We start from the raw sequence: 19707 nt of genomic DNA, 5'->3' as shown, positions 1-19707 counted from the left end.
CACTTTTATGCAGGAATGCAGGCATCTAACAGACCTCAAGAGATACCTGCAAGCCACTCTCCCAAGTTCCTTGATGAGCAGAAACAGGTTTTTCCAACTGACCAGACTATTAACAGCCTACCTTTTTCCTGTGCCTTTAAGAGCAGATTGATCAACAATTATCAGGTGCAGTATGGAGATCAGCTGGAGCAAATCTGAAGGCTGTCAAAGGCAGAGGAGCAGGTTAAAAACAGGCAAACAAAAACTATATACCCGTGAACTCATTATTCCCACCCTACAAAGAGATCCAATAGGTAATATTTGCAGGTGTTCAAGGAAGACACAAGGACAAGAACCGGTTTAAAGTTGAAAACTCTAAATCATCTGGTGAAATTTGTCACACCCAAGCTCAGTCTGTCTGCTTTGTTGCTTGACTGAATACTACAAATCACTCCTGGCCATTGGCTATGTTGGCAGATGTTGATGGAAGTTGGGAGTCCAAAATCGGGGTGAGGAGCTGCAAACTAGGACCCCTCACTGGTTTAAACGTTTACCTCTTTCTTTATTATATGCTGGAAGAGAAACTAATCTGGAATGGAAAACTGACAACAGAGCAGACTTCCTCAACCTCGGTCCTCCAGATGTTTTTGGCCTACAACTCCCATAATCCCTAGCTAGCAGGACCAGTGGTCAGGGATGATGGGAATTGTAGTCTCAAAACATCTAGAGGGCCGAGGTTGAGGAAGCCTGCAATAGAGAAACAGAAGTATTACAGTTGAGGAGATCCAGAGTTTTGATGCTCAAAAGGGAGGGGTCTCTTTAAAAATTGAAACGGGGAGGAAAAGCAAGAAAAGAATAGGCTGAGATAACATTTATGGGAATGTAGAACTGGTGTACTTCCATCAAAATTACAATAAAACAAAATGACATCTACGCCATATCCTTTCTATCTTTTCTGTAGGCATAGTCTTCTTTGGCTAAACCATAGTAGTTGTGAATGGAATTGCAACCATATGCTCATTTAGGATTAAGCTCCGCTGCAGATCAAGCAGTTGGCTAAGCCCAAGAACACAGGAGATGACAAAAATATAGGCAGAAAGATATTGTGTCTTTGAAAAGAAGTCCATGAAAGAAAGTTAAAAGAATCACAATAATAAATGATCGAGAAAAAGAACAGCACCAATATCTGGCAAGGTCTCCTCCCAGGTCATAAATTCCAGAGTGCACTGAAGGTGCTTCGAAGAGAAGATTATTTTGGTAGAGTATTGGTTACATTATCATAGAAACGTAGTTGGGACCCCGAGGCTCACCAAGTCCCAACCCCCTGCAATGCAGGAATCTCAGTTAAAGCATCCATGACAGGTGGCCATCCAACCTCTGCTTATAAACCTCCAAGGAAGGAGAGTCCACAACCTCCCGAGGGAAACCGTTCCACTGTCAAACAGCTCTTACTGTCAGAACGTTCTTCCTGATGTTTCAGAATCTCCTTTCTTGTAACTTGAATCCATTGGTTTGAGCCCCACCCTCCAGAGCAGGAGAAAATAAGCTTGTTCCCTCTTTCATGTGACAGCCCTTGAGATATTTGAAGATAGCGATCCTATCTCCTCTCAGTCTCCACTTTCCCAGGCTAAACATACCAAATTCCTTCAACAATTCATCATACGGCTTGGTTTCCAGATCCTTGATCATCTTGGTTGCCCTCCTCTGCACACATTCCAGCTTGTTTATAGTTCAATGCTTCGGAAGCCCGGAAGATAGGTTGAGCTTCTGGTACATCTGCGAGGCTAACCCAAGTCATTTTGCTGTCTAAGAAAAGTTACACAGTAGACACTGACCTCCACCTGATTCTCAAAGTAGCCCCAGCTGGCTAGTCACATTACTTGCTAAAATATACTTCTATTGGTGGGCCATTCTTGCAGTCTAAATTATTCTCAAATCAACAGATTAATTCTTACCTGTTCCTTCCCTCTCTCTGAACCTCCCTCCCCAGATCAATCAAATCAAATAAAGGTAGAAGCTCACCAGTCTAAACAAGAATAAATTTATTTGGGATTGTTTAAAGATTTATTGATATACAAAATGTATACAGTTTTTTATCTTTAATACGCTATACCTTTCCTCCCCCAGCAACATAAACCACCATTTAAACAGCTATTGTGTTCGTGCCTTAATGTCTGTATCTATAAGATACACTACAGAATTTTAAAAAAGAATAATTACTGGGCGTTATGATGCCGTTCAATTAAAATTTACAATTAGTACCTATGTAACAAACAAACAAAAGTTGCAGCATGAAAATTCAGTTGGACAACAGGTTCTTCTTGTTGAATATTCAACAAATTTGGGACAGGAAAATGACATTTTATTGGCATAAAGTTTGCATTGCAATCTCCCACACATTACATAATGTAAATTCATCCTAGTTCCTTTTCTTTTAAATAAGTACCATATATAATATTACATTAAAAGGTGTCTTCACACAATATTAAATACAACTAAGGGGCTGCTACTTGCGTCCCTGCGGTGGTGTGGAGCCCACAACAGGCCTGGTCCTTACAGCACCGCAAAAGCTGAGGTTGGAAAGCGCTGGTCCCAGGGGACAAGTCCACGCTGCAGCTCACTTCTACGCCCGCGTTGCTCCCGCCGGAAACCGAGGCAGCGCTGGCAAGACGAGCAGCCCCAACCAGGACTCTTGCCCCATGGCCCAGGGCTTCCAGAGTTACCCAAATGGCGTGAGAAGGTACCAGACTTGCGGCAGCTCCAACACTGCTGTGATAACATCGGAAGAGGCCCCCAAAGGTTGACACATACATTCAGCTTTCTTTTACTGGTTTTAGGAGATCTTTGGAAGGCAACACTTCTGAAGCGGCCATTATATGTAACAAGTAATAGCAACTTCCCTAACGCACCTGCTCATTTTACAAGGCAGCGTCTTACCCAAAACCAGCTGTTTTGTTCTGTTATACAAATGTGATCAGACTTGTCTTGCGACTTTACTACTATTGGACAGTGATTAGATAAAACTGAAATGTATCGTTAAAAAAAAAACAAACCAACGACACAGGAGGGGGAGGGATTTCACTATGCGCAATCCATCCCACCCATCCCGAGAGAACTGGCTCCACACTTGAGGATGAATCCTGATGCAGGAGACAAGCCATCACTTCTTGCTTGGAACCAGGCGTTTCCGCTCCCTGCAGCTCAGCTTACTGGCGTTAACTAAATATGGACAGATCCTTAGGAGCAGCCTCGTTCCATTGAGCCACATAAAACACACATGGCCCTGAGCAGAGAGAGCAATTATCTGAGACACCCTGAGAAGTGTCCAAAGAATCCTTCGGTGTCTGTGGGAAGGTGTGGGGGGGTGCTCCCTCCCGTTTCTCTAGCCAGATGACAGAAACCAGCTGCCACAAAGCCCCCAAACCATCTGCCTTAAAAACCATCAGCACAAAAAGAAAAAACATCATTTGGTCAAGGGCATATTGCACTACAGGATGAAGGGGAGGAAAGGCCCCCTCTCATGGACCAAGGTAAAATGTTAAGTTATCCTTCTGCTAAAACGCCTCTTTAAAAAGCTATTTCATAAATACTTAATTTCATTCAACCTTTTTTTTTAAAAAAAAAAGAACAGCAGCTGCCAGCTACTCCTTCAGAGGTGATTCCCACATTATGCTAGGCCACTCAATGGTGGACAGTTAACTGTACCAGAGCCATCAAAACAGTTTGGTCCTTTTCCATGCTGCCTTTGTTTTGATGAAGGGCAAACGAACCCCGTGACTTCTGCGAGGGTTTGGTTAGAGCCAGAGAGCTGTGCGTATCTTTACAGCATGAGGTGACTGGAACTGGCAGAGTCCGATTCTTTGGTGCAGCTCCCAGGCCGAATGGTCAGTTCTGGAGAATCATCTTGAGGCAGTAGGATTTTATCGGGTGTGTAGTCGTTTCTCTTCAAGTCTACGAGGAAACAACAACCACCCAAAATCCCACAGATACAGTTGGGTTGAAGAGGGGGAGAGGGAGAGGGAGAGGGAGAGAGAATATGCAAATTAGCAGCCTTACTTCTGATTCAAATTAGAGCTCCTCTCTAAAATAAGGAGAGAAGGCGAATTAATGTCCTGCCAGAGCTATGCAGGCAAGGTAGGCCTTCAGGTTCTTCCCAGTGCAGAACTCTGAGCTTTGAAGACTGGCCCACAGTTGTCCAGTGGGCATTATTGGGTGGTAGAGGCAAGGTGTCTGATATCAAAGGATGTGCAGGTAGGGTGTCTCACAGACAGACTTGCCCTTATGATGCTGGGCATCTTGTGCCTGGCTGGGCCACAGTCAGATTTCCCAACAGGCACAATCATAGAACTGTAAAGTTGGAAGGGACATTTTTGTGTTGTTATATTCATCATCTAGTCCATCCCTCTGCAATGCAGGAATTTGCAGCTGTCCCATACAGGCATCAAAGCTGCAACTTTGGCATTATCAACACCATCTCTGACCAGCTGAGCTATCCAGGCTGTAGAGAAGGTCAAGTGTCTACAGCAGCTTTCCCAATCTGGTGTTCTCCAAATGTTTTAGACTCCAGTTCCCATCAGACCTGGGCAACACAGATACGCTGGTTGGGACTGATGAGAACTGCAGCCCAATGTAACAGGAGGGCACCAGGTTGGGGAAATTTTGCTCTAGCAGAGTGTATAGGCTTCAGCATTGTTGAAAGAAAACGGGGAGAAGAACGGTCCCTTTGTAAAGACACTTCCAAGGAACCCCTCTTAATAAATATGTATAATAATAATAATAATGTAGTGGCAGAAAAGAAGCCCTCGCTGGTGTGTGGTTTGTTCCTCTCTTTCTTCAAAAGACCCGTATTAGTCACTTTGCCAAGTACCAAAACTTTTTCAAGAAAATAAATATTTGAATTATAAATTGCTCTGCACTGGTTCAGCCTGCACCACGGCCTGTGGTGTGGCACAACTTGCATATGATCTCAATCTATCAAGTGACTTTAGGCCTAGGTTGGTAATTTCAGGATAATTTGTGCCTGACTACCTACCACAATTTTGTAGGGCTCATCAGATCCATGGAAAGGAAATTGGGTCCGTGGGATTGATCATTCACAGAATTAATAAAAGCCACTGAGATGCATACAGAGGCTTCTAGCTGACAGGGCAGAAGGGGTTCCCCCCCCAAAAAAATGTAAATAAAGCCATCTTTTCTCTTCCTTGCAAGAATATATTTAGGGCATTTGTTACAGGTATTGAGTTCAGGCCCACTGAAAAGGTGAAAGAATTAGAATTAGGGGCAGATTTTCTTTTGGGAGAGAAAAATAAGTGTTTCCTCATGAGGTTTCAAGAGCAAGCCAAGTCCAACTGATCAGCGAAGCTCAGCTTGGTTCCAGCAATTCATCCATTTTATGTGGAGAGAATGCCTTACCCCCATAACAATGTAAAATTCAATTTATCATAGGTAGAAGCTACAAGAGAGAAGTTCTCTTTCATAAATCGGGGGCTGCTATTTACCTGGAAGCTTAAGTTTCCTGCAGCATGAGTTGCAGTGGTGCTTAGCTCTGAAATTTTTGATGGCATCTTCTCCCAGATTTGCAGGACCAAATACCATATCGCTTGACCTTTAAAAGAAAGCACACATTAAAAAATACCTACAGCCAAACATGATTTTTATTTTGGTGGTCTTCACCCCCTGGCTAGATACGGGGGAGGTTTTGGGTTGTATCCATTGTTGGTCCTACTCATAGTAGATCCACTGACATTGGTGAACATTGGCAAACCTTAGGTTCATTCATTTCAATGGTTCTATTCTGAATAGGACTAACACTGAATACAATCCTTTGTGTCGGTGATGGGAAAGAAATTATGCAGGTAAGATAGGAATGCTCTCCCATAGTATCACACTGGCAATTCCTAGCAGAAAGTTTGCTGCTGATGGTGTCCTTAAAAATCACAGCAGTAAGCCAACTTAAAGTTTCATCATAAATCTGTCCTTGGGTTAATTGGTACACCTAAAGCAGAAGGGCAGCCCTCCAATCTTGCCACATGTGGCCCCCCTCCTTCCTGCGCCAATGCCATAAGAAAAAGCAATTTTCTACTGCTTACCTTTTTTCTTCAGCTTTTATCACAGAAGGATCTGTCAAATTTTCTCCAACACCTTCACAAGAAGCAAAGGAAGTTAGCTAAGTAGTGCAAGTAACGCAAGTAGAACAAGTAGAACAAGAGTAATTTTAACATAAAAAGAGAAATTATAGCAGATGAACAATTTGAGCAGCTGAAATACAGATGCCCCCCTACTTATGTGCGGGTTACATTTTGCGCCCTGCCCCCCGTCCATAAGTAAAAATTGTGTAAGTGGGGAGCACCCTCTAAAAAGCCATTTTCCCCTGCTGTCCAGCTCTCTCTCCAGACAACTTTCTCTTTAACTAGAGTTAAAGTTCTGGGGATGGCTGGAGGATGTGTAGAAACGCAGCTACTGCTGCTGCTGCTGCTGCTGCTGCGCGATTGCATGCATCAGCTGTTAGGCGGGGAGGCTGAGCAGCCTAAACAAAGCATCGCTGAACCTCTAGTCTTTTGGGGGCTTCCTCCTCCCTCACTGAAGTCATCTTCAGGCTCCGGGAAGGGTTTCCTCACGAGTCACAAGGACTTGCCACCTCTCTCCCAACATTTCCTGGTCTGAATCAATCTATCTATCTATCTATCTATCTATCTATCTATCTATCTACCTATTTCCAAACGCTGCATGTATACACAGTCACATGCAAATCGATTGTGCGTTAAGTGGGGGGATGCCTGTATCTGAAAGACTGCATCCATCCCAACAGACCCTCTTGCATCTTAAAAACAGCACAGGTGACCGTCGGGGGGGTGTGATCCAGGAGATGGCATTCTTTGTGGCAGTCCCTAAGTCCCTCCCTACAGAGCTATGTCTGTACCTTCACAGTACAGTTTTTGGTGAATACTGAAGACATACCTCTTTACCCCGGCCTTTTACATCTGAGATGTGTGGTTTTAGTACTCATCCTACTTCTGTGATTGTAATTTGTTTTAATCTGCTTTTAATGTTGTATTTTAAAGTGCTGTAACCTATCCTGGGGCCTTAGGATGAAAAGTGAGTGAGTGAGTAAATGAATAATATATCATCATCATCATCATCATACTGTTTGCAGAATCCCCAGCCCCACCCCAAGAAGAAGGTATTCTAAATGCAGGGGAGAAAATGGTAAGTGGAGTTGGTTACGGGAGATTGAAGAGAGACATGCAATTATGAATGTCTTTTCTTGTGGCAACAATTAAATTTGATGACAATCCATATTGTGCAAGTCACAAGCTGTTAGGATATTTCCGTTCCACCTTAAAAGGGAGCAGGCTTTGTGAGTCACAGAGTCTGTGTATTTCCTGTTCACAGGATGTTTATGTTTTCAGTTGCTTTCGTTTCCTTCCTTCTTGCCTGAACGCCGATGCAGGCGGTCATGTTTTTCTTTGTTCTGACCAACGCTGAAAAAACTGTAGATATGCTCTCCTGCTGTGCATCTTTCGCTGTGTGAATTCTGCTGATAGAGTGTGCACCAGCCTAAGAATGTGGCAATCTATTTCTGAGGCTTTGTGTCGCTATTTGCTGATACTGCCTGTCTACGGGAGGTCGATGGATCGTCCGGCAGCCGGCTTGGGGGCTATGATGGACTTTGTCTCCCTGGCAGTATCCCAACACAAGCTTCCGGTGCAATTACTACAGCATACACCTCTGTGTGACATCCACACACACACCCATTTACCTTGCAGGTCAAGGACCAACAGCTCTCCTCGAGTATATTCATATGTCCAGTGGCTGAACGCTAGCATGACCTCTTCTAGCATGTTGGTTGGAATTATTTCATCTCCATTGTTGTTGTTGTACTTTCTGAATTCTCCTGTCATGCACTCCTCAATTGCAAACCACTGGCCAGCTGAGTGACAATATAAGAGGAATGCTTCCAAGAACCTTGTAAGAAAACACATAGGAATGAGAGCACTGTGTGAACAACTGATTCATTAGCCTCGCACTCTGGTGTGGAAATTCCTTTTCGTTCCATTATTTCACGTTACGTTTGAAGATGTAATAATGCCTACCTTGGAGAATAGGGAATAGATTTTGGCTTCATCTGATTGAATGCAAACGTGAGTTTCTGAGCAGCCCTCTGTTGCTGAATTTCCTATAGATTTAAAAAACACACACACACCAAAGACTTTACTCAAGATAAACCTGTAGCATGGAGAAGAAACACAAGGAACTGTATTACAATTTTTTTCTTCTAATTTCCGTATTTTTCAGTCTGTAAGACACCCCCATGTATAAGACGCCCCCTATTTTGAGGGACTCCAATTTAAGAAAGAAATTGTGTATTTTACTATCCGTGTATAAGACACCCACCCCCTCAAATTTTTGACATGATTTTTAAGGGGGGAAACCTAGTCTTATATACGGAAAAATACGATACATTTTTGTGTTGTTATATTCATATGAAGTAGTGAAGACAATAGGCAGAAAATTCCTACCTTTGTGGTCCATTATTGTTTTATACAGTACGATGAAAGTACACAGTGCTTTTCAAAGAATGAGAGCACAGGTCCCTTACAATTTAGAAATCAACACAAAGGAGAAAGAGGGAGGCAAACAGAAGCAGAGAAAACAGTGAAGCAAATCTAATTTTTGCAATTACTCATAGTTAGGCTTAGTGACATAGCGATATAGAGACTAGGGACAGTGTCAAAGACGTAACAGAAAAATGTGAATTTGGAGGAGGGTTTTGAAAGAAGTAAGAGAGGTGGTATCATGGAAGTATTCTGGGATGCAGCCCCATGTATAAGGGGCAGACTGGGATAAAGGACAAAGCTGTTGGAGTGAGCAGAAAATCTTTGGACAGCAACCTTTGGACAGTGAAGGCCATATGCAGGAATGCGTTAGAATATAAAAGCAAGAGATGAGGTGACAAGGCTATGGATGAGCGTAAGGATTTAATGAAGGGTGCCATATGGTTAGGAGTGATAAAAAGATGGATGGTTTTGGCAGCAGAGTGCTGGGAAGAAGTGAGGTGATGAAGGTGTGAATGGAAAACTAGAGAGCAGAATGTTGTAGCAGTCAAAGTGACAGGTGACCAGAAGTTTTGCTGATGTGACCAATGTATTTTTCTAAATTTTTAAAGGGAAAAGCAACATAACTGGCAATGAACTGGCAATGCAGAGTAAGAGAGATGGAGTGAGAAGTAAAAAAGAAAGCCAATGACCAAAAGTTGGGCAAGAGGGTAGATGGCAGTGCTGTCAATGGAGGACAGTGAAAGAAAGAAGGGATATATCTTGTTTGTCCAAACAGTAACCAACTGCTAAACATGTTTAAGCATCTGGTGGATATGTACTATATGAGCAAGAACAACAACTTACTCTTAAACAGAGATGTAACACTGTGTCTTCTTTGTAAATGCTTGACCAAGTATTGACAACTTCCGGAAGAAAAGATTTGATGATATAAAGGTGGCCTGATTTCAGAATATCATACTCGGACCAGGTGCAGGCCACCTTGAGGGCTCGTCGCAAGCCTCCTCCCATCTCCTCCTTGCTTAGGAATTCTATTTTGGCACAGAGACCCAACTGAGACCAGGAAGACATGCTGTTATTCAAGATGTTGGGAGAGCTTTCTTCAAGACGATACACAGTAACTGGTTCGCCTGTAACGTCACAGCACAAAGAAGTGAAATGCAGTTAAGCCTGGGGTAATGTTGACTTAATGTCTATTTATACTGTACTGGTGAACACCTTTTTCGGACGATGGAGAGAAGATATAGCCAGACTTTTGCATAATCAATTATCTAACCAATTATTAAGCTCTTGATACAATAGAATCCTCTGTGTTGATTGGAGACCTTTCTCCATTTACTACTACTGCTAAAAACTAGCAACAAAGGCTTGGAACTCTAGCTTTTTAAGAGTCAGCTTCAATATACGTTTCCCCAATCTATTCCCAGAATTTTGATGGTGAACTATTGCCTAAGCTTGACAATTAAGGAATAATATTATTAAAGTCTGAAAATCATTCCAGAGGCTACAATAAGTTTTCCTACCTCTTGGAGGTACAGGAGTGAACGGTATGCTTTGCGATAACCTCATCAAATTATTTCTTTCAACAGCTGTAAAGACAGAGAAATTCATTGAAGAAGATGACGCTGCTACTTTTTACTATTTTGCGACGTAGTTTTGGATACTTACCTGAATAGTAGTAGGTGGTATCCATGATGGGTTTAAAAGGAGAGGCAATTCCTTTAAAAAAAAAGGAAATGAGTGTTATATTTTTACATAAACTCATGATTTAATGCATCCTGTTTTGTTTTTTTAAAAGGGTAATGACAAAGAACAAAAAGCACTCTAGGCTCACAGGCAAGACCTTGATCATGTATGGTGATTCTTCCCATTGAGGGGTATTTTAGATTAGGAAAATGATGATGAGATGCTCAAAGACTGGAGAAGAGCACAAGCACCAAAGGGGTTTTCCCTAAATGAGTCATGTAATGATTACAACCATAAATAAGGGCTGTTGGCACTAAAATGCATGACAAACCTCCATCAACATCATCTTTTGCAAGTAAGCATGGACCAATGGTACCAAATAGTATGGGAAAAATTAACCAATAAACTGAAACTGACACGGGGACAAACAGAAGACGACGCCTTTACCCCGGTATGGCTCCCCTTTATCACATACACAGCCCAACAAGACAATGACAATAATCCACCAACAGCATACAAATCAATATGGCTAACATGATCCAAAACACCCATCCACCTCACTCACACACGAAAATAAAGATCACCACAGCCAATCACAAACAAACAACCACACCCTAGGCCAACCCCAACCTCTCTCACCACCAAAGGAACACAAGTGAACAGCACAAGCAACGCTGACACCAAACCCTACATACATTAAGCATAATAGAAACATCGCCACCCGACCCCACCCCCACCCATCTTCCCTCCCTCCACCCCTTTTTCTTTTCTCCCCCAATGTCTCAACAAATGAAATGGATTTGTAAAAATGTTACATGGAAAAAATACGAGAGACATTACACATACTTCTGTAAAACAAGAAAATCTTTAATAAAAAACCCAAAAACGTCATCTTTTGCAACCATGCATTAAATAGTTTCCCACAACATGTTAAATTTATGGCAACACCGAAGTTATCAGCAGCTTACCGTTCAGTGCATCTTCCTCAGAAGACCTGCAAGAGACAGAAATTGCACTCAACCCGAATTCTGTGTGTACTTCTTGGGTTTTTTTACTACTCAGCTTCATTGCTCTGGTCACTTTGCTCCGCTTGTAATACCCTCAGCCCAATCACCCATCAGACCCAATACTGCAACCTCTATGCCTTCCAAAACAAATGAACAGCAAACACAGCAGGGGAAGAAGAAGAAGAAGAAGAAGAAGAAGAAGAAGAAGAAGAAGAAGAAGAAGAAGAAGAAGAGTTTGGATTTGATATCCCGCTTTATCACTACCCGAAGGAGTCTCAAAGCGGCTCACATTCTCCTTTCCCTTCCTCCCCCCCCCCCACAGCAAACACTCTGTGAGTTGAGTGGGGCTGAGAGACTTCAGAGAAGTGTGACTAGCCCAAGGTCACCCAGCAGCTGCATGTGGAGGAGCGGGGATGCGAACCGGGTTCACCAGATTACGAGTCCACCACTCTTAACCACTACACCACACTGGTGTAGGGGAGAGAAAACAACTCTGAAGACTTAAAACTACTGTGAAGGCGATGGGTGCTGCAGCGGTGCTCTTTAATGAGGCTACAAGCCAGGTGTTTCAAACTGGCTACATCAGGTTCAATTATTCCCCTTCAAGAACAACCACAACAAGATAAATGCCCAGGTCATCAGGGTTGCTTAGGGACGGGTGGGCAGATAGATTAGATGACTCCTCCCGTGGTCTAACTGCCCAGTGGCAATCAGACAGGCTTAGAAGTGAATGTGCAGTGTGTTGGCACACAGGGAGAAAACTGCAGCTCACTCAATGCCTCCCCAACTCTTGAGGAGTTTGGAGATACCTGGACAGTTCTGAGTATTGCCATTTAGACTTTACTTACATTTGATTGCTATACGACGGTCGACCTTGTAACCAATCCTGCAAGAAAAAAGAGAGAGATGCACCTATTTCGCAGATAACTTAATTGATGGTTTTAGAAGCAATGTCTCACACTTTTGTAAGAGCGCTACAAGGCTCCCTCCAAAAAATTTAATCGTGAAGATGTTTTCAGCCTCAATATGCTTCTGAAGCATTGCTAAGTCTGCTGGTCAAAAGAAATTGTACAATCTGTTCAGCAAAAGTGCCTGGATGAAGAGACTAGGATTGCAACTATGTAGCAAATCCAGACATAGCCTGACAGGTACCTGCCTTAAAGAAAGTAAAGGTAAAAATACCCCTGCCCGTACGGGCCAGTCGGGTCCGACTCTGGGGTTGCGCGCCCATCTCGCTTAAGAGGCCGGGGGCCAGCGCTGTCCAGAGACACTTCCGGGTCACGTGGCCAGCGTGACGAAGCTGCTCTGGTGAGCCAACACCAGCGCAGCACACGGAAACGCCGTTTACCTTCCCGCTATAAAGCGGTACCTATTTATCTACTTGCACTTAAGGCTGCTTTTGAACTGCTAGGTGGGCAGGAGCTGGGACTGAACGACGGGAGCTCACCCCGCCGCAGGGATTCGAACCGCCGACCATGCAATCGGCAAGTCCTAGGCACTGAGGTTTTACCCACAGCGCCACCCGCGTCCCTTGGTACCTGCCTTACCTTGAGCTATTTTGGTGATGTAAATTGCTTACTTGAACAGGCTCTATTAGCTGTGCAGGAAGAAATGGCATGAACATTCCGCCAGCACTCAAAAAGGTGGTGTGAAGGTGCAATCAAATGCCATACGGACATAGTCCATTCTTTTCTCCTTGAAGACCTATTACAATTCGCTCTTGCCATGACCTAAAACCCCTACTCTTAAGCATGAGAGCTAGAGAGGGCAAATTTGCCCAGCACATTTCAAAAGAAGAAAAAACTGCCAATTTGGAGGCTACAGGCAACTCTCAACTTACGTGGAGATTATAGGGTGTAAAGTCAAAATCATGTATAGTCAAAACACATTGGGTTCAATGGCTGGTGGCGTTTCCAAAGACTCCTTTCCCTGAATGCCTGTCCCCTTCTATTTCTTTTTTTTTTTTTAGCTGCCAAGTATTTAAAGCTGAATGTGCACTAGTTAAATGCACATAAGTTGCGAGTTACCTGTACTACCATAGCAGGTCACACTAAATTATGATGGACAGTACTGCTTTCTATCAATTGCTACTATGATTCAATTTTTGTATTTCCTGGGTTCTTTCCATAGACACCCAGGGGAAACATTGTATGGATTGTTATTATATTTTACTCACTGTGAGTAAGGCCGCCTTTGAATCTGCCTGATGAGGCTCTTCAACCGAGGGTCTTCTACTCTTGTGCACTGAAAAATGATTTTGCAATTAGAACGGCCACCTTTTGACATGTCAACAAATACTACCAATTCTTCAACATATGTGTCCAAGATCCTGCAGGGAAAGCAAGATACACTTGCTTTCATACACATACATGGGCTTGGATACAGAGAATCACAAGACTATGCTTCAGACGCACATATTGGGCACACGGCAAAACTCATTTGAAACTAAGGTAAAGGGACCCCTGACCATTAGGTCCAGTTGTGGCCGACTCTGGGGTTGTGGCGCTCATCTCACTTTACTGGCCGAGGCAGCCGGCATACAGCTTCCGGGTCATTTGGCCAGCATGACTAAGCTGCTTCTGGAGAACCAGAGCTGTGCACGGAAACGCCGTTTACCTTCCCGCCGGAGCGGTACCTATTTATCTACTTGCACTTTGACGTGCTTTTGAACTGCTAGGTTGGCAGGAGCAGGGACCGAGCAACAGGAGCTCACCCCGTCGCGGGGATTCGAACCACCGACCTTCTGATCGGCAAGTCCTAGGCTCTGTGGTTTAACCCACAGCACCACCCATGAGCGTTAAAGGACCTTCAAAGGTTTGTTTGGGGCACAGAATCGTAAGTTTATGTGTTGCACAAGTTTTTTAAAAAATTATGTGTTGCACAATTTTAAAAAAAAATCTGCCGTGGACATTAAAACCTTTAACATGCTCAAAGAAGCTATTTGGATATCAGACAAAAGCTACTGTTAGAAGGAAGACAAGTTTTTTAAGGTGCCACTCTCACCTCCCAGTTTTGCCAGTTCACATTGCTCCCCAATCAATCAAAGTTTAATTGACTGATGATGGAGCAACTATGCATTTATGTAATTCCACAATTATTTTTCGGGATGGCTTGTTTACAGAATGCAATCACTGAGGCTGCAATCTGAAGTAGGCGCTGACGGCTGGGTAATAGGGCTTCAACCACTCATGCCTGCTCTTTTCCCCACCAAAACTCACTCCCGCCAAGCTGCACTCGCAGGAAAAGACATGAGCAGCGGCAGCTTTTAGCCAGCAGGGATAAAGTCAGTAGGAGGACAATTTTCAGTAGGGAAAGAAATGAGAAAGAAAGAACCAAGAAGCCCCCCTCTCTCCAATGCCAGTTCCCTCAGTCAAATTTTAGCCACAATGGCTGTGTTTTGTAATATAAAGCAGTTTTGAAAATACAGGAAATGGCACAAAGGAAAAAATGCTGTATGCTAGTATTAGTTCAGAAAATTCAGAGATCAGAAACTAATGTGTTTACTTACTTTGCTCTGATAGTGCTGCTAATGAGCTTCTATGGTAGTCGGTAAAACCACCACATGAACTGACAGGCCTCAGGTTGCCTTCTGCATTACTACCACCCTGTGTATTCAACAAATATCAATGTTATAATTCACAACTCTACTCAAATAATCTTATTTGTGTCACCACTTGAAAGTTGCTATACAGTGACACACTTGCTTTTTGAAGGAATATTCAAATGTTACTGGCTATTTGATGCAACAATGAAGAGATGGAATACAAATGGGAAAGTTATACCTGTTGTTTTGTCTCGATGCCTTCCAAAATTGCTTTTTTGAAATCTTCCTGTTGCTCCTGTAGAAGGTAACAATAAATGACTTTTTAAACTTAGGTTAGTAGTGAAGTGGCTTTAACAAGTCTTAAACATTTCATGAACTCTGGGCCAGAAACAAGAAATTGGGGTTTGGGGAGACCATTGTCCTACAAGTGTTATTCCAAGGCTCTTACTTCAAAGCTGAAACACTTCAAAGCTGGCATCTGCAGGTTTTAGTCCTGGTCTAAAATTTCATATTTGTGTTCCGATATCCATGCATGCTCACACGAGTCAAAGTTTCCTGCACACTGCCATGTTTGTTTGATTGAGTTAACTTATATGCCACTTTCCCACAATGATCTGTGCCCAAAGCAGCTTACAGCAAACATTCAAGCTCTTTGTGCTATAAGACTTCAGAGAACAGGGGAGGACAATAGGAGTTCTGGGTACACACTGTGATTGCACCATGCTGTCTGGGCCAGATCTATCATGAAGTTAAAACTGAGTACAGTGGATGCTCAGGTTGCGGACGCGATCAGTGTGGGAAGCATGTTCGCAACCCACAGCGTCCGCAACCCGCAGCGCCGCATCTGCGCACACACGGGTTGCAGTTCGGCGCTTCTGCGCAAAGCACGATTTAGTGCTTCTGCGCAGGCGCCGAAACCTGAAAGTAACCCGTTCCGGTATTTCCAGGTTTGGCGCGGTGTGCAACCCGAAATCGCGCAGCCCAAAGCGTCTGTAACCCGAGGTATGACTGATGCTCTCCAAAATGCTGTGCTTCCTAGCAACTTGAAGCATAGGAAGTTGCCTTTCCCCAGATCTAACCCATCCCTGACTACTCAGAGATAGCCATTTAACCCAGCCCTGACTACTCAGGCAGTCTTGATTCCTTTAACTGGTGGTGACAGGATCAGACCCTGAGGCCTTCTCTGCACAGGATATATACACTACCTCTGAGATATAATCCCCCCACCACCTAAGTCTTTGAACCTGGGACTACTCAGCTAGCAGCTCAAACTTATAATGACAAAGTAGAACAGGCACCTGCTGCTTAGTTAACACCACTGAAAACTATCCTGTAACGTGAGTGAATGCACATGTATTTGACATTTGAGTTTAAGTGAACTCCCTGTATCAGCTTAGGACTAGGACCTCAGGACACGGCCCAGATCATTCTCCCCTCCTCCCAAGCCACACAGCTCACTTAGCCCTGCTGTGCACCTCCTTCTAGTTCTTTCACCTGGCTGGAATGTGCCCTTGGGGTATGATTAAGTACCTCTCGCTGGCCTGGATGCTGTGTGTCTAGCCAGACACACTTTTGCCACACCCACCACTGACATGTGGCCCTGATAAGGTTGCCTGTGAGGAAATGAGGCCCTTGGCTGAAAAAAGGTTTCTCACCCTGACTTGGGCTACTGCTCAACTTCCGCAGCAATCTCCCTCTTACCTCAATATCATCACTTTTTTCTTTGCTCTTAGCCACAGTCTCTTTAAATCGTTGCAATTCCATGCTGTCCCTGTGACCTTTGGCGACACCATTATATGAACAGAAATAAAACGGCAGATTTTAGAGGGGAAGCACCAAACGATGCAAATTTGATTAAAGATACTGCTGAGATCAGAAAAGTACATAGAAGGACAGTTGACATTTTTAATGGTAGGTTGAGGAACTATTGCTTTTCCTACATAAAAGGGATGACATAAGAAACAATTTCAGAGGAAATATTTCATACCACTACCCTGGTTTCAAAGCCGTGAGCGTGTTATTCGCTTTTAGAACCATGCAGTGTGGATATTGGTATTTTTACAAAATGTAGCTATTAGTAGAAAAAGCACAGTTCAACACAATAGATTTTAAAAATATAAACTTCACCCTCAAAATGTAAGAAAACAACAATGACATGGCCTATGGTGTTCTCTTTCCCGCCCTTTCTCACACCCATTCAAAATAATTAACCTATGCCAACATTCAGAATGCCTGTGTAGTGGGCAGAGCTTTCCTCGCCTGCCATTTTTACACTAGATTATATTTGCATAGAAACATACATACATGGGGGCCAAAGCATATAGGCTTGAATCATGGAATCTGTACATTACATGGAACTGAGGTGCACAAATAATGATTTCAGGTCCATGCACATTGTCATTTCACATGTAAAACGTTATGCAAAGGTGAAACCAATGAGTGAGTGGCAGGTAGAGCCAGGACAGAGCTTGGGGATCACAGAGATCATCCACTGCACATATATGCTGAATGTCTTCACAGGGTATCACTCCTCTGTCTCCAAAATTCTACAGGACTGAACATCAAGGATGAAGATTATATTATAAATGAGAAGGCACCCCGGCACCAAACCTTTTGCCACAGTAAAAAAAAAAAAAAAAAGTGCCATTATTCAGCTGTGTGGTTAGTGAAGTAAATATAAACAGCCTGATCTTGAGCCTTTGTATTTAACTTCTCCCCACTCCCATTTTTTAATTAAAAGCATACATTTACAATTATTACAGCCATTTTCAAAAAACATGAATGGGGAATCAACATATCATGACTTTACACATATTTGCTTAAAGAAAAAAAAGTACTGGTAGCTTAAAAGCACTAGGAAAAGTTAGATAAAAATATTACAAGTAAAGTCCATTCAGAATAGATCTGGGCCTCAGGCAGATGTTACTCAAACTTGTAGTAAAAGATCGTAATCACATGCATATCCCATCCTCAGATCTTCCTGAAGCCTCTATTCATATTTGAATAGAGGCTTACACGCTTATTGTAATGGGGCATATCAGGAGCCTACACGCTTAAGGTCCTATTTAAAGGCTTCCACTGCACAAACATCAGGGGTCCCAGAAATAAACCAGGATGGCGTGAACACAATCTACCAAATTTAATTGGCTTTACATAGCTAAAGGCACTTTTGGAGTAGTCTGAAATGAATTTTCTGGTAACATTGACAAGTTTAAACTAAATGTAATCTTTAAAAAGTTATCATAACAAATCTTGTTGCAAAATAAAAAAAACATTCATGCTCACTTTGAGCCAGTGAGGCAAAAAACTCTTACCTTAGAAATGGTCTAGATGAGGGTACACAATCTGCAGCCCTCCAGATGTTGTTGGCCTACACCTCCCATCATTCCTGATCTCTGGCTATGTTGGCTGGGGCTGATGGGAGTTGTAGTCCAGAAACATCTGGAGGGTCACAGGTTGTGCATGCCTGGTCTAGAATAAACTGAACTCAAAGTATTTTGTTAGCACACCTCTCCTCCCATTGTTTTGACAAACAGAAAATCTGCCACCGTTTTGCAAAAATTTTTCCAGTTAAAACACCACTTGAATAAACAACAGAATCTACACCAGAATGGTTAAGTGCCGATTTACAAAGTTAAAGAAACATTTTGATAGTTTGCGGAAGTGAAGAGGTTAAAAGCAAAGTGCACCACCTGCAACCAAATTCCGCTAAAGTTCCCATACAATTTTTGATAAATCAAACCTTGAGATTTAGATTTGATCCATAGTTTCTGAAGACGTACAGTGGTGTTGGAACTTAAATCATGACCCTTTTGTGCTGCTTCTGCAATGCTTCCAGGAGGTTCTTCAGTATTCAGTGTCCCATTCAGATCATTACTGGGGTCACTTCTGACCTCATCAGCAGATGTCAACTGTAATTTATTTTTGGCGTCATTCTTCTCCAGCTTCAAAGAGGACTGAGGATTCCATTTGCCTGTGTAGCTCTCAGCACTAGTATAACTTTCATCATAAATAAATCCATGATTAACACATCCTCCAGGTTCAATACAAGGCTGGGAGGTGGTAGCAAGGCTAACAGAGCAAGAAGCAGGAGAGTCATGGCAACCAATAGCAACTTTTGGAAGTACAGATTTTGGTGTGTTATACTTACCCACAAATGCACCAAATTCAACAGCATTCTCTCCATCAGCAGCCTTAAGGACTATAACCTGGTCGTCCTTTGTGGTACTTTCTAACTGGCTTTTACAGCTGGGCTGAGAAGGAGTGCTAACGAAAAATTTGGCTGTCGAAGATGTTAGGTGTGGCATGCTGCTTAGCGAAGTGCCCGTCTTTTTATTCTTTTGAACGCATTTCGATGAGTCTGTACCCTGTATTCTTTGACGGAGTTCTGGGGGGGATAGAGCTCTTGGAATTAAGGCACTGCCCGAGGAACCTGCCTCTGGAAAGTTGAATTCATCCCTCTTGGGGGGCCCAGTCATCTTATGTCCAGAATCTCTTTCATCTTGCATAGAAATGTTGCACAGTAAAGCATTATTACTCTCAAGGCCTCCTTGAGGAAAAGAAGAACCAAATACATTGCCAATGCTGTGCTTTCTCCACATGGAAGATCTTAAAGGACCGTCATCAATGGGGTTTTGTGCCAAATGCTTTGAGATACTCAGTTCTCGTGTAATTTCATTATGGACCTTGCTAGCTTCTGAAGCCTTCTGGGCAGTTAATGTTTTCAAAGTATCCACCGTAAGAGCAGAGAGGTCTTGCAAGTGGCCAATCTGTGTATCGAGAGAGTGCAATGAACGCTTGATATAGTTGACTCGGTCACTAACCTCCTTGATTTGGATGCACATTTGCTCAACGCTGGAAGGGGAAGGGAGAAGATACCATTGGGAGAGAGAAAAAGGAGAATCAGACTTTTCACTCAACGCAATTAATTCTCAAA

General features: G+C 43.0%; 1 protein-coding gene across 4 annotated transcripts in view; it reads right to left on the bottom strand.

Moving 5' to 3' along the window:
* Positions 1–2006: 2006 nt before the first annotated feature.
* TRPM7 (transient receptor potential cation channel subfamily M member 7) overlaps positions 2007–19707 on the bottom strand; it is a 77215-nt gene continuing 59514 nt past the window's right edge. For 3 of the 4 annotated variants that reach the window (XM_053365100.1, XM_053365103.1, XM_053365102.1), the window contains 15 exons: positions 18923–19625; positions 16473–16562; positions 15010–15066; positions 14736–14832; positions 13404–13471; positions 12076–12113; positions 11189–11214; positions 10203–10253; positions 10058–10123; positions 9381–9664; positions 8073–8155; positions 7739–7944; positions 6069–6120; positions 5478–5584; positions 2007–3930 (listed from right to left, as the gene is read on the bottom strand). In XM_053365100.1, the coding sequence (XP_053221075.1) occupies positions 3800–3930; positions 5478–5584; positions 6069–6120; positions 7739–7944; positions 8073–8155; positions 9381–9664; positions 10058–10123; positions 10203–10253; positions 11189–11214; positions 12076–12113; positions 13404–13471; positions 14736–14832; positions 15010–15066; positions 16473–16562; positions 18923–19625 (2059 nt within the window). In that variant the 3' untranslated portion in view covers positions 2007–3799. Of the gene's footprint in view, positions 3931–5477; positions 5585–6068; positions 6121–7738; positions 7945–8072; positions 8156–9380; positions 9665–10057; positions 10124–10202; positions 10254–11188; positions 11215–12075; positions 12114–13403; positions 13472–14735; positions 14833–15009; positions 15067–16472; positions 16563–18921; positions 19626–19707 lie in introns of all 4 variants that reach the window. The other variant, XM_053365101.1, reaches the window with a different exon arrangement.

This window comes from Podarcis raffonei, chromosome 14 (genome assembly GCF_027172205.1).
Source record: "Podarcis raffonei isolate rPodRaf1 chromosome 14, rPodRaf1.pri, whole genome shotgun sequence".
NCBI classification, from domain to species: domain Eukaryota; kingdom Metazoa; phylum Chordata; class Lepidosauria; order Squamata; family Lacertidae; genus Podarcis; species Podarcis raffonei.
The sequence above is the reverse complement of the archived record's forward strand: the minus strand, read 5'-3'. Positions and strand labels throughout refer to the sequence as shown.